Below are 15,541 nucleotides of genomic sequence, written 5' to 3'. Positions count from 1 at the left end.
AAATATGATTTCAGCCTAGGTCTCAGGTTTAGCTTTCCCTGACCCTCCCACATCTTAGCTAATTATTATATGGAAAATTATTTTGAACAAACGAAATGGTTATTTTTGCTGTAAAGGAGTATTTTGCAGACCTTATAGAAAATTGTTACAGAGATAGTAATAATAATGGTTTATGGTCTATTGTGTACCTTTCAAATTTAGTATCCATAAATTGGAAGATAGTTGCAATAAGTATATTGAAATTGAGAAAGATTATATTGAAAAATGGATTAATTTTTACAACTAAAAATTTTGCTTTCATTCTGTAAACTTATTGTACAAACTGGTACTAATAATATATATTACATTAAAATAAGATTGATATATTTTGTAGCTTCATAGAAAAAATTTTAAAATAAGTTATCTTTATTCCTATTTTTAATGATACAAATTCATCTTTCACATCGTCTGAAGTCTCATTTATTATGCAAAGTAAAATCAAAGTTTGTTGTGAGAATTTTCTAGATGTCGGATTTTTAACATTTTCATGAATTGATTTCAATTTATTTGTTTTATTCGATGATATATGTGAATGCATGAGTTATTGTATTTCTACGTGCCTTTATTTGTAATTCCAGAAGGAATTAATGATACGATTTATTAAACATGTTGAAAAATTGTTGAAGTCTTAAGAAGTCGTCTGTCTACTCACCCATGTCTCCTTATTGCTGTCTGGTTCGACGAAAATCAAATGTGTCGCAGTTAAATACAAAGTGCCAACAGTGGGATTCTTCGAGTTGTAACGATCAATCATACGCACATTTTCCACCTAGAAGAAGAAGAAGAGGAAAGTATAAATAAGTAAATATAGTATCTATAAATGGCAAAGTTTAAATATTTTCAAGTAAATATACGTATTTCTTAGATAAATAAATGATAAATATGTGCGTTAAAAGACTAAAGTAATGAAATTATAGACGCCTACCCCAAAGTCTCTGGAAATTAAATTGCAAAAATACAAAATTTTCAAATTATGTTTATTTGACTTTGTTGAACTTGTCTGGGGTCGAAAATTATGCAAATTTTTAAACTTTTTTAAACTTTTTTATGTTAACAAACCACAAAAAATAGCTGAAGAATATATTTTTGGCGTGAAGTCAATAGCAGCCAACTGGGGAGCAGTTTTTTAGCACGAATTTAGCACAGCACAGCAAAGCATATAGAAATGAGGCGTAAATTTTTCTATTTATACTCGAGTGAGAATAAGAATCCTCGGCTGTGGGATGAGTAGAGAATCCTGGTAGTAAAAATGCTGTTGTAGCGAATAAAATATGTGCAATAAATGTATTTGGACGATGTTCATAATGCCATCATTGAAAAGGATAAAATGCTTGTTAAGCTTACAAGGAATGCATACAACCAGTACTGCAAGGATGAAAAGTGTTTTTTTAATGATAAACCTTGTATGTTTCTGTTATATTCTTAATGGATAATGCTACTTAAGTGATTTGTGTATTCCCATTCCTTGAGAATATAAAATTTTATTCAAGTAAATATGGTTTTTCTTTCAATTATTTTTATGTGTTTTATTAGCTTAGGGCTTGAAATTTATTATAAAATATTTTTATAAATAAACTTTATGCCAATCACTCTATTCATAGAATGCTTTCTATACTTAAATTCTTATAAAATTATATGAAAATCGAAGCTTTAGAGAGTTTAGTTCAAATAATAATAATTTTTTTAAATATACTTTGTTACTGGAAGATGCAATGTTTTGTAATTTTGTAAAATATTAATATTTTATCAATAATAAGAATGACAGTTTACAGTTGTTTTTTAAGTCTAAAGGCTTTAGTAGATGAATTAAGTAGAGTTTTTTTTTTTAAATATATACCTTCTACGCACCATAGGGATATTTTCAAAAATTACAAAGCAGACGAGTTAGCCAGAAAGGGTGCTTCAGAACCATACTCGGAGCACCTAGACTATCTGGACATATCGCTAACATCATGTAAATTGTTATTGAGTTCTTTCTGCACTAATACTTTTAACAAAAGATGGGAAGACTCAACGATATGTAGATATCTGTATGCAATCTGGCCACTTTCCGATAAAAGGAAATCGAAAACTCTAATTGAGATGTCCCGCAAGGACATTGGTCTTCTGGTTGACTACAGGACACTGTAAACTAGGGAACCATGCTAGAAGACTAGGTCTTCCTTTCAACCAAATCTGTCGTAGCTGTGGGGAGGACGATGAGAGCGCATCTCATCTTTTGTGTTTTTGTCCAGCTCATGTACGTCGGTGATTTAGTACTCTAGGAGCCCCCTTTCTTGAGGAAATAGCATTTTATGCTTCGCAAAAGGTTCTAGGTGGTTTTAAACCCTGAGGTTTTTATTATTTATATACGGCATCACAATGGGACAATAGGCCTAAGTGGATCCACTAGGGATCACCGGTATAATCTAACCTAACCTACCTTCTACGCAAAAAGTATCGATCGAATAGTATCGAAGTATAGATTTTGCTGTTTGTTAACTAGTCCTTAAGTAATGGACATTTTTCAAAAATTGTTGGTACACTCTTTCTTGACATATGGTACGAATTTGAGCGCCATCTGTTTGTTTACGTTTGTTTAGCTGTTTGTTTGTTTACAGTAGCTTTTAATGTGAGAGTACCCGAAACTCAAATCGCCCCTCCGTGGTAAGCGTTTTGAGTCGATTGAATCGGTAAAAGAGAATTCGCTGAAGGAACTAAAAGCCATACCTGCACGGGCCTACGAAAAGTGTATGGAAGATTGGGTTAAGCGTTGGTATATTTTTATTGCTTCAGAAGGAGCATATTTTGAAGGAGATAAAATAAATTTGGAATAAAATTTAAATTTGTGTGTTTTATTTACAAAATCCGCGTACTTTTTGCGCAGAGGGTACCTATATACTTATTTATTGTATTTTCTCTGACAATGAAACTTACAATAAGTTTTAAAATTTTATCACTAATTTATCACTAATTACACAATATTACAATTTTTATTTGAATTATACCTTATATATATATTATTATAATAAACAATAAGTAAACCTTATATCACGGACTTTACTTAAATCAATGGGTTAAATTTTATTGGAATGAATGTTAGCTGATTTTAGTAGGTCAATTAAGCTTTGTCAGATTACTAAAAAGAAGAGTGGGGTTTATTTCAAGCTTCTTAGCTAAAGGATCAGCTGTTATTGTATTCTTATCTTATATTGTCAAATTCAGCTTAAACTAAGGGAATTTCTGATCTCGGTGGATGCTTTCATTCCTTATATACTATGGGGCACCAGTGATTGTTCTCAGTATTTTTGACTAATATCTTTGGATATACTATAAGTCCACATTGGTTTTATGATGCTGTTATACAAGAATACTTTATACTCTAGGAACAGGGAGTATCTGTTATTAATGAGCCAATGCAACTTATAGGGTTGAAGCTTCATTTGTACTTTTTTGGCTGTAATGTATTTCCGCAAAGTTAGTCGACTATGTACGTGAATACCTACTTAGGTTATATTATCTGTGTATGGTATGGGAATGTTATTTAGTAAAATTGTTTGAAGTATAGTCCGATTAAAGATAAAATTACAGTGTTTACATTTTAGTTCATTAATTTAAATTCGCCATTTTCATAACTATTTCTCCATCCAGTAGATTTTAAATAGCACTTTTAAAGATTTAAATCTTTTTTTTTAGTGCAGAGAAACAGCTTAGTACGTTGCAGAGTAACAATAAAACAACATTGAGTGATATATCATATTTTAAGTTTAATTGGATGACATTTAGGGTAACCCACAAATAAATGTCGAAACGCTATTTCATCCACAAGAAGCCAGTGTATTATGATTTGGAGATGTAAAAGACCTTCTTAAAAATGGCGAAGATGTGACACTGTCCACTGTCAATTCCGATCGCTACAGTAATTTACTAATTTGATTACCCATTTTTTTTGTTGTGAAATTAAAGATATAAATATCAAAGACAAGCGGTTCAAATAGGACGCTGTCACAAGTCACGCAACACATATGGTTTTGGTATCGTGATGTGAATGGACCACCAAAGATTATGTGACTCCCAAAGACCGTTGGACTACTGGACTTTTTTTGTTGTGAAAAGCATCGTGTTAATGTGGACAATTAATGTGGAGAATTTTCGATATTTTAAAATCAAAAATCCAAGTTATGGTCGCCCTATTACCAGCTGTGTATGTGTAGAAGAGTTATCGTAAATTACTACAAATTTTTATACAAAACCAGTTAAGATGTAGCTTTGGCTTTGGCTTAGGCGAACTTTAGATACCCTTTACACACATTTTGAATCTACATTGAGGTTTAATTTATGTAATAATATATATATAATATAATATATACATTAATAAAGTTTTTTAAGAAAAAAAATTTTTTTTTTTAAAATAAATAATAAATAAATTTATTTTGTTTACAAAATAAATGAAAAATCGAAAAAGGAATAACTAACTAAAATCCATAAAAACATGAGTTCCAAACATGCTTAAACTAGATTTAAGTAATTTGTAGACAAATCTAGAACTCAATTATTCTATAGTTTAATAAAATACTTCTACGTCATGCTACACATATACATTTGATATTTGTAGTGATAGTTCAGATATGGAAATAGATAGTAAGCGAATAAGTAAGGTTATATGATATTTGTAGTGATAGTTCAGATATGGAAATAGATAGTAAGCGAATAAGTAAGGTTAGATAAGCTTATCAACGTATCTGAGAATACACTTAAGTATATGGATATTATCGTATAAAACTTAAAAGAGTTTGAAACTATTTCGAACTTTTAATAAACTATAAGGAGTTTTTAGAGAAGAGATCACATGTAACTTACTAAAATCCATAAGAACGTGAGTCCCAAGCATGCTTAAACCAGATTACGCATGTACTTAACAGTAAAAAAGTAAGTGTGCGTCACGCTCTTCACATTACTTCTAGTTGTGGCAAGGAGAGGATATTTTTTTAATGACATTGCCTCACATACTCGTTATTAGACAGATATCTAAGGGGCATCTGTATGAACTTCATAGAATCCTCGTTATTTAAAAAGGGTTAAGTTGTTAGGATAGTTGAAGAGTAAGGATAGTACAGTTTTTTTAACGGCAGTGCCCCACATACCCGTTATCTATGAGACATGTGTATGAACTTCGTAGATTGCTCCCTATTTAAGTAGGGTCAACTGGGATAGTCGAATATATTCTGTACCTGTTTTAAATCAAACATTTTCACTACCTTTGTTGATCAAAGTATTGCGATGTTCTCATATGAATATCAGATAATTTATGATATTCGAGCATACCAAAAAACGTTCTTATTTTCGATCGTGTCAAGAGTGCATAAGTCAAGTTTTCAAAGTATAGGTTCCCAGCAGTTCTTTAGGAGACACAGGAAATAGTGAAATGACTGGTACGTGGGGATGAGTTAAATCGCCACTTAGAACTTATAAATTTCTCAATAATTTTTTTTGCACAAAATTTGATATTGCATTCTATTACTTTTGAACAAGAGAAAACCAAAACAAATGAGAAACAAAGAACTAGTGCAGAGACTAGTGCCGCAGTGTATGATACGGAGACAATTGACCCTTATGAACTAGTGAACAGACTACCATAGTTCCGATGACCGGCAATGACAACTCATTGTAAAATTGACCAGTTGAGCCCACGTAAAGTAGATTATGAAGCGACTAGTATTATACACCTGGGAACTAGTGAATTCACTAGTTCAGAACTAGTCGCAAACGCTGCTGGGTTGTTAGATATTATACAGACATACATAAATGGTTTTGAGAAAGTGTATTAGGTTTTTAAAAGCTGCTATTTTATAAGTCTTCATACAAATTTATTATTAGAACTCTGTGGCTATGACTTCAAAATAAATTGTGGATTCTTTTTGATGATATGTATTTGGCAATATTCGAAACAGCGTTATATGGTCAGTCAAATTTTAATAAATTAACTAAAATTTTTGTTGTTGTCTTTTTATTTCTATACGAACCCTTATGAAATTTGAACTGTTTTCCCAATTTCGATTCCCTAGATACAATGTTATTTTGGTTTTATTTCTTCATCCGATATTTTCACATAGTTTTCTGAAGTAAGATACTTTATGAACTCACAATTTCTTATAAACAAAAAAGTAGTGAGTAGTGTCTGTCCACCTTCATTTTACGTATATATCTTAAAACATTTCCTATTTTTAATTTACATGTCATTTGTCAATTTCTATAATTATTATAGGTTCATGATACAGTGTATAAAAAGTGCTGACTACCCCTGATATGCTAATACAACATTAAAACAATACATTAGTCACACAAATAGAAGTGTTTTCTTTTTTTTTTTTGTTATAATTGCTTAGTCCTGTATATCATCAAGACGAAAATCGATAATAGGAAAGCATTTGTTGCAATCCATTGCACTGCATTATGCACTTTATGTGTGCATAATGACTCGTAAAGTAGCTTATGTATGCCTTGCCTTAATGATGATAGCAATAGCAATTAAGGCTCAATAATTTATCTAATATACTTTCAGTTTAATTTTAGAATAGATGAGATCACAAAAACTATGTAAAAATATTATGCAAAAAATTTGTACAATTATAAATTTTATCTGGAACACTTATAAATAATTGATATATAAATAAAATTTATCATTTAAACTACAGATGAAATCAGTATATAAATTGTTGCCCAATAAAGATGCAAAATAACATTATTCAATTTATAATAATTAAACGATAACATTTATCCAAAATTTTAGTAAATATTTGGTTTAATAGCATCTATAAATAATAATTGTAGCTTTTACAGCGATTTTATTTCATGAAATTGTGTTTTATGGTTACTCCTAGAAACCGAATAACATATCCCGTGAAATGACACATAAACTGTGCCAATGAAAAAGGAAGCATGTCTATGTCAGTTTGTTTGTATTATTCGAGCTCTATAAATAATTGAAGCCTTGCCTTGTAATGTTTGGGTATTCGTTTGGCTGCCTTTACCCTACTTACTTTAATGAATTGGCAAATTTGCGTATTGCAAAAATTCGGCATGGAAGGGACTTCACTCCTATTTCATTCACAACATTCGCAAGGTTGTTGAAGGTCGTTTACGGGTATTTGATGGAGTTTCCATGTTTTAGGTAAGTCTGTCATTATGTTGTGTGGTTCCAGTGGTGTGTAATCTTAGTCATTAAATAGTAAACAAAAAACAACAACACGACACCATAAATAAATGATAAACCTAAGTTGCTACAAACTTAAATAAAATTTCTGATTAATGAGGCATAAAAATGTTTGCATTTATTTTGATTTCTTTGATTTTTTGCGTTATTTTTTTTATTTTTTTTTTTGGTTTATTGCTTAATTGTGCTCATTAATTTCAGATTTATAAATTTATACAAAAATAATAAATAAATATAATTACAGGTAAATCTTAACGAAGATAGACCAATTGTTTATTATGAGTAGGTTGTTATTGGAATACGATAATAAGTGAGTTGACCTAAATGAATCACTAGAATATTACTAATAATCTAATAAAGGCTTCATTTTATAATGAAGAGGTTTATAATCTTCCAAGATTATTATTATTATTGTTAGGGGATGTAGCACTGCGACCGTCGCATCTATTGTGCCCCCTTCTGGGCTTAGAGTAGGTCTTTAAGCCCTGTTGCGTCAATAAAAAGTAGTATAGAACCTACTTTACAGAGTTTTATTGCCTTTTCCGTAAGAATATACATTCCTAGAGGCCTATTTCGTATGTGCTTTAGCGCAGGGCATTCTAACAGCACATGTGTGGCCGAATCCTCATTCTCTTCACAGAATTTACAGTTTGCATCCGTAAGTATATCCAGTTTTGTAAGGTGGTGTTTTAGTCTACATTGCCCTGTTAGAATTCCTGTGATGATTCTAAGTTTTTCTTTTGATAAGTTCATACAATCCTGGTATCTTTTATTGTTATAATAAGTGATTTGGATTGTTTTAATCCTGGTATATTATCCCAGTAATCCTTTTTATTCTCTTTTATTTTTATGTGAGAAAGGAGCGTCCAAGATTATATTTTCACAAAATTTAATTTATTTTATTCATCCATAAATCAGTTTTTCTTTGACAAAGGCGAAAATCAAAGCCATGAGGCTGTAAGTATGAATAGTGTTTATGGTCCCGATACTGTAACAGTCAATCATGCTAAATCTTGATTTGTCGTTAAAATGTCGTTAAAATCGTCGTTAAAATCATAGAAATTGTTGAGTCCAACGTCATGTAAATGGTGTTTCGATTGTCCAAAAGTTAAAGATTGTACAAAACCTTATTTGGAACCATTTGAATAAGACTGGACAAAAGACAAAATGAAGCTCGATGTATTGGTTCTACAGGAATTAACGAAAAAAAACGTCATGGACCGAATTTTCATCGGTGAATCACTGCTGAATCGCAATAAAATCGATCCATTTCTGAAGCGATTTGTGACCAATGATAGTGATATATCACATTTTTGGTATAATAAAATTTATAACAAACATTAAAGTGTATTTTTAGAATTTAATTTTTTATGACAAAAGATTTTATTTATCCAGTATCCATGTCAATGGAACTCATGTTAAATTTGTCGGCAATAATTTTTTCATGTCATAAACTATCTTTTTATAGGCAATATAAAATTTATAATTTACATAAACTTCAAGGAATCGCAACAGAAATTTTGTCCTTTCAATTATTATGGATTTACATAAGTTAACTATAAAAAAAAAGTTTTTGATTGAAACATGAAAGTCAAGAAATGTATCTACACTCATCAGATATAATCCTAAAAATAAAAAATAATAATAATATGTATAGCTTTGAAGTTTAAAAAAATCGTTATAAATCACAATTTTGTTTGAGGAAAACTAATTTGAATTCCATTATGAAGAGGATTAAATAAAATATAAATATTTCCTTAGACGGCACACAACAATGAAGCTGTGGAAATGCAGTTGAAATATTATCATTCAGAGATTTATCTAAATACTCAATGACATATTTACGCAACCGAAAGCATATAAATTTATGTGGAGGCTGTTCCGTATAGAATTTTGTATCAAAATGTCATATTGTTTAAGCATTGTGAGGAATTATTTAGTATGTATTTTAATATCCAATTACAATGAAATAATGGAACGTATGGAATGGGCCCTTTGGGATTGTTTCGTCCCACCTCTGTGCTGTGTTGGCAAAGTTTATGCAAAAATTCACTCTGTTTTCTCAAATTGAAAAAGCCCCATACTTTGACTTTTTGCTTTGCGGTCTTCATGCGAATGAGTAAATTCCTTCAATGCATTGCGGCATACCAAAATAATGACATAACAACGAATAGGAAGTGAAAACAAGGTCAGTCTGGTGGTGGGGGATTAGCTGCGATAGTTGATAGTTCAGTTCGAAACGTGACTGAAATGCATAACAATTTTAACTGGTTCAAAAAGTATCAGATAAAAATAATGGGGAAATAAGTAAGCAAAGCGACTGTTGACCCATTTCTCGATGCAACGAATATTAAATTTTTATTTTCTCCTTCAGTTCCGAGTGTCAGAATTAATGGTAATTAACTTACATTGCAATTGTTTACAACAGTCAAAGGCCAATTTTTAAAAATGCATTGTCAATATTTAAAAAATGTGATATAAAATTTTTTGTAATTAATAATAATTGTGTTGCTTTTAGTTAATTAAAAATAAAAATTAATATGTTCAAATTTATGCAAACGAAGTACGATGGCCGTAGCAGAGAATCAGTTTGAGTTTAATTCATCACAGTTAATTGCTTATATTATGTCCTCGTGATGCTCAGTCAAAGTGACAAAAAAGTATGATACCAAGTCCGTGCTAGGGCTACTCAAATAAGGAGCTTTTGTGTGGTTAATTCAATATAATCGATTCAAGTGTTAATCAAAGTAATAGGACATGTCAAACTAGTGCGGTTATAATCGGGATGGCTATATAAATATGTCCATGAGAGATATATTTAGGAAAGGGTCTGCAGAATGAAGTTATCTAACTAATGCCGAATCTGCAATCTGCTTTATAAAAAATAATACTAACAAGCAATATCGATTAAAACTGTAACTGTCAATTGTAGAACTACCATAAGTTATGAGAATTATAATTAGTTAATCCTAATTGAGGCAATCGAAAACTTTGGCTCAAATGAGACGAGAAGGGAATCAACTGGAGTATTTATATAATACTGGCCATAACAACCAGAAACTGCAACAGATTATTACTCTACAATATAGGTCTAGCAAGTGGTTTTAACAGATAAAAGAGTCTGTCCAATATTTATTAAATTGTTATTTCTAAGCAGTACATTGAGAAAAATTTTGTTTCAATATTTCCTTTCTGGACGAGAAAACATTATACAGATATTTCCTACAAAAATGTCTGAGTTTTTTTTAAATGAGTTATGACGCTAGTGTCTATTTTACTTAATAGCAACTAATGTATTTGATAGAGAGGTTTCGAACATAGCGAGTGAACTACAAAAACAAAACTATTTTAATAATTTAATTAATTAAACAATTTGGCAATGCTCGACACAGCTGTATAGTCAGCCAAATTTTCAATTAATTAAAATATTAAAAAAAAAATTTGTTGTAGTTTACTACTGTTTAAAACCTTTCTTCAGAAATTTTTGTGAAACTCTATTTACTCTTTCTTTTTTTTTTGGTGCTGTTAGTTAGCACTTTGACTTTTGCTTATTTATAATATATTTGAGGTCCTTTGACTACTGATGTGAGAGTTTTGAAGTGTTTACTTTTTAAAAGAATGTATTTAATGTGTGATTAATTTATGTACTTTAGATAATTTTTTATTTTACAGAATACATTAATTTAAAAGCAAATTAAAAAACAATATATCTTTGAAGCATAACTTTTATAGAGAGCTGATATCGCATTACAACTGAAATGATAAATCTAGAGTCATTTCTTATTTAAAATAGTGTTAAGTATGAAGTATACATTATTTACCTATAAAAACTTGATTATGACATTACAATGACATTACATCTATTTAGAAATATGTCAATGGAATATTTTCTAAAAACACTTTCTCTATCACTATTAGTTATTAAATATTTGATTAAAACAGCATATATTTTTTTGTTAATTTTACAAACACAACACAATCCTTAAGATCATACAGATCTAAGGATCTATCTAAGGATCTAAGGATAAATGACCAGGTTTGTTTGAAATAATGGAGCAAACCTTGAAACGATCTATGTAAAAGACGTTTAAAATCTGCTTCTACACCAGGAAATTGTTACGAAAATTAAGAATATGGTGTGATGATATCTTTCATTGACATAAAGAGAAGAGCTCTTTTATGGAACTAGGAACGATATTTTGTATCAAGTTTTAGGTTACGAAAAGCTGTGTATAATTGGTGCCATATTCTCTAAGAATGCAACAAAATCATTTTCCTTTCTAGAGTTTTAAAAAGGGTTTAAAAGCATTTTGTGTATCGTCTAATGACTATTCATGAGGTTTGTGTTTACCGTGACGAATTTAAATTCAAATAAGAGACGAAGGAATGGTATGAAACTGACTCTTTCACTCTGAAGTGAGTTTTGAAAGATCATCGATTGACCGACTGAATTTAGTAGAAATCTTCTTAAGTACCTTGACAAATATTTTATCTTAAGTTTTACTTTACACAAAGCTGCCTGCAAAATTATTTAATAATATAATATAACAATGCAACAAAAAATATGTATGAATTGCTCCTTGTCAACACATATGGAGTAATATAGAAGGGATAAAAAAAGGTTTTAAGCATCGTTTCACCATTATAGATGTAATCTGGGTCTACCAACTATTTTTAATCCAAAGAAGACATCAGTCCGCTCAGTTTTATCTTACACTTTTCTCAGGGAAAAGTAAATCACTTGAGATTATTATTGAAACTTTTAATCTAATTAGAAGCAAATATTCGTAAAAAAAACTCAGTTCAAACAACAACAAAAAATTTTTTAATCAATTCCTTATGAAATTGGAACTGTGATTATTATTGCAAACTTTTGATTTATTATTATTATTAAATAACAGGCTATGAATGCACCCCGACCTAAAAGATCTATTGTATGCTTAAAAGCCAATATTTTTTGTATTGCTTAAAAAACAATTCTAGACTATTTTTAAATCTTGTAATTGATTGTGGGCTTAATTTTAACTATTTGATTTGGGACTAAGATCCTTTTTCCAAAATATTTTAGAATATGTTCTGATGTTTTCTTATCCTCATGACAGAGTCGACAGAAGTCACTTTCTACCACACCTATAATTAAGTCTACAGTGTCTTGTAAGAAGTTCAGTGTAGATTTTAATGTCGTTTCTGCTAAGGCCAAGGATAGCATCACCTTTGAATTTATCAGGATCAATGAATCTTCTTGATTGTCGCATGCCTGTTTGGGCTCTCCAGTGTTGAAGTAGATGTTGTTTCTCCCGTTCACATAATAAGTTATTTGTGAAGCTATTTATTATCCTGCAGAAGGGCTCTGGATCAATGAAAGGAACCTTTTGATACAATTGGAAGCAAAAATTTGTAAAATAAACTTAGTTGGCAGAAGAAAAACATTAACTTCCATAGATGTGATTGAATTACTTTCTTGAACTTTTTGGAACTCTTCGGAAAATCATTATAATAAAATAGGGATTGAGGGATTTTGTACTGACAAATAAAATTATTTTTTTGAATAACTTATGGTGTTTTCGATTCGTAAAACTGGATTGAATCTAGATTTACTCTCAATTTGTTGAATTTTGTTGCCCAATCGAACGTTTTTAGAGTAATTTAACATTACAAATCACACTTTATTTATCAAGTCATATAAAACAGCAGTTCATTGTAGGGTAATCTTGCTACTCTGACAAAATATCTAGAATGTTATAAATTAAACTCGAGTGTTATAAATTGATCTTGAGTGTTATAAATTAATCTCGAGTGTTATACATTTTGCTCGAGATTTACGAAACGAAAATGAAAATTGCACTAAATATGAATCTGGATTGAAACAGTTACTCCAGATCTACCAATCGAAAACAACATCAGTATATACTTTGAAAAGTAATAGACTGTAACAGATTAACAGTTAAGCTACGTATTAAGTTTTAAGTTGTTGAGTAGCAAATGTTTTTAAAAATATGTATATGTATATTTGCATTTATTTTTAAATTTATTAAAAATATATTTATATACATATTTATTTATAAGTTGAAATCTTTTTTTATCTTTTTATAAATTTTTAAAACTTTTATCATTATCATGTAAAACATTTTCAACGCATAAACTACAAACCTTTTTAATCACATTATTTCCATTGTAATAAATAGGTGGTTCGTTAAATTCCTCTTCAATCCATGATACAACCTTTTCGGATACGAAAGGTGGCACTGGCACACCCCAGAGCCGTTTATTTGGTTCCGGCTCTTCCGTTTCCGGTGATATATTATCAAAGCTTAAGCGCAGCGCAGATGTCGGTGACAACTGACGCTCGATTTCGTTGAATTTATTCATAAACTTTGTAAAATCCATTTCGTTTGTGAGAATAAAATGTACGAGTATATTAAATAAATATTTAAAATGTAAAGTTAGACACTTTGAAAAATAAATACACAAAACACTTATGTTTATGCGAAAAATAAATAAATATCTTAATTTATAAAATATTGATTTGAAATCGATTCAATAAATAAATGATCACATGAATGAGCAATCAAACAAAGGAAAGAAGGAACAGAATACATTTACTTCCTAACAATACTTTAACGTACGTACGAACTTTTCTTTGTTGAAGCACTTTCACTTTCAAGACCTCGACACACGCTCGAGATAAACCCGCACGCGATTTCCGAATTGCTATATTAGTATAGTATTTATATGGTGACTGGTTGTGTGTGTGTGTAATGGTACCGTTGTAACGGTATTAAGATTTAAAAAATTAACCGTTTAGCATGAATTTCCGTTCAGTACCGTACAATCGCAAGTCCAAAACGCTACTCGCAGGATATTTTGTTTTGACTTGGTTTTTAAGCGTAAAAACGACATTGAAGGGAAATTTTGGAGAGGAAATTTTTCTCACTTGGTGAGAGTTACTTTCAAACTTTTTTTTTTTTATCCATGCTATTCTCTGTTTATTAATAGCATTTAAATATATATACAAATATTTTAATAAAAATAAAAATATATATATTTTGGCAGAAATCGTTTTAAAAATATTTATAATTTTATTTGAAAATTTTAATAAAAATTATTTTAAAGCGTTAATAATTTAAGCGCCAAAAAGGGACATGCGCAGTTGAGAGAGAAAAATGGTTCTTAGAATATGTAGGAGCGTTTAATTTACTAGCAATGACGTACTTTATAGTATTATTTAATGCTTTTAAGATAGTTTTATAGCTAAACAAAAACATTTGAGTATATTAAAGCGAAAACATTTTTTTCTTTAAACCATTTTGGGTCTATAAGTACCATAAGGTGTTTAGACTACGAATGAGATTGCAGATTCAGTCAATTCAGTAATGAAAAGCACAAATCCACAATTGCTTCCGACATTGTCCTTGAAAAAAGGCGCCAATTGATGAAATCCCATAGAATTCAGATAATAATACCATAAAAAATTGAGTACATTTCTGTTTACATAAAAAATATTATAATGGTTATAAATAAATATATACAATAATAAACGAGTATGTAGTATGTATTACATAAAAAATTACCTGCCCTAATAAATTTATGGGGTGTTGTGTGGAGTTTTGGGGGTGGGAAATTTAATTAAAACTTTTGTAATATCCTAGAAAATTGCAAACATAGTATGAGGTAAGTGATGGACAACGTGTATGAAACCTAAACATATTTCAGGAAAAAATATTTTAATTATTATATAACATAAATAATTATGACCCGAAATCTATTTCAAATGGCAAAGGGGATGATAGTGAAAAAGTTGTCATATAAAAATAATAAAGTTTTTGTTATAGCAGAAAAAAATTTTAATTAAAAATTGAACTAGAAAATATAAATAATTACTTCTTCACTAAAGCCTTTACTAAAGAAATTTTTCCTACAAACAATAGTGTTCAAATTTAAAAAAAAAACAACACTTTTATAGTGGTTACGTTAATTTATATAGCCGTGGTTTATGCGTTAGCTATAAAAATAATACTGCAAGTGCACTAATTACTGCAATGAATACACAAAACAATACACAAAACACAAAAAAAAGGTATGTTGGTTGCATATGTTAATATCGGGCCATCGGTTCAAATTTGACAGGATTCAATCCCTGACAAGAGCAGTCCAAAAGTTATATACGGAAAATTAAAGCCATATTTAATGTTGCTAAGATTATTATTATTATTCATTCCAGTTCGTTCTCAGGGGAACATTGGGCCTTAACGAATTTTTTCCAACTGTCACGATTTTTTACCAGGGTTTTAGTTTCTCCAAAGGTTTGGA

At 29.9% G+C, this 15,541-nt stretch overlaps 1 protein-coding gene across 1 annotated transcript; it reads right to left on the bottom strand.

The window, feature by feature from the left end:
* Positions 1-667: 667 nt before the first annotated feature.
* LOC119674861 lies at positions 668-13,680 on the bottom strand. Its single transcript, XM_038086018.1, has 2 exons — positions 13,382-13,680; positions 668-808 (listed from the first exon to the last, which is right to left on the bottom strand). The coding sequence occupies exons 1-2, from the start codon at positions 13,616-13,618 to the stop codon at positions 668-670; spliced, it is 378 nt and encodes a 125-aa protein (XP_037941946.1). The 5' UTR covers positions 13,619-13,680.
* Between the last annotated feature and the right edge of the window lie 1,861 nt (positions 13,681-15,541).

This window comes from Teleopsis dalmanni, chromosome 2, assembly GCF_002237135.1.
Source record: "Teleopsis dalmanni isolate 2A chromosome 2, ASM223713v2, whole genome shotgun sequence".
Taxonomy (NCBI): Eukaryota; Metazoa; Arthropoda; class Insecta; order Diptera; family Diopsidae; genus Teleopsis; species Teleopsis dalmanni.
The sequence above is the reverse complement of the archived record's forward strand: the minus strand, read 5'-3'. Positions and strand labels throughout refer to the sequence as shown.

Bases quoted from the DNA above. Each gene is read 5' to 3' on its own strand.
- LOC119674861 (XM_038086018.1), bottom strand. From the start codon at position 13,618: ATGGATTTTACAAAGTTTATGAATAAATTCAACGAAATCGAGCGTCAG. The intron at 809-13,381 runs GTTTGTAGTTTA...TTCTTCTTCTAG, and splicing joins GAAATAATGTGATTAAAAAG to GTGGAAAATGTGCGTATGAT.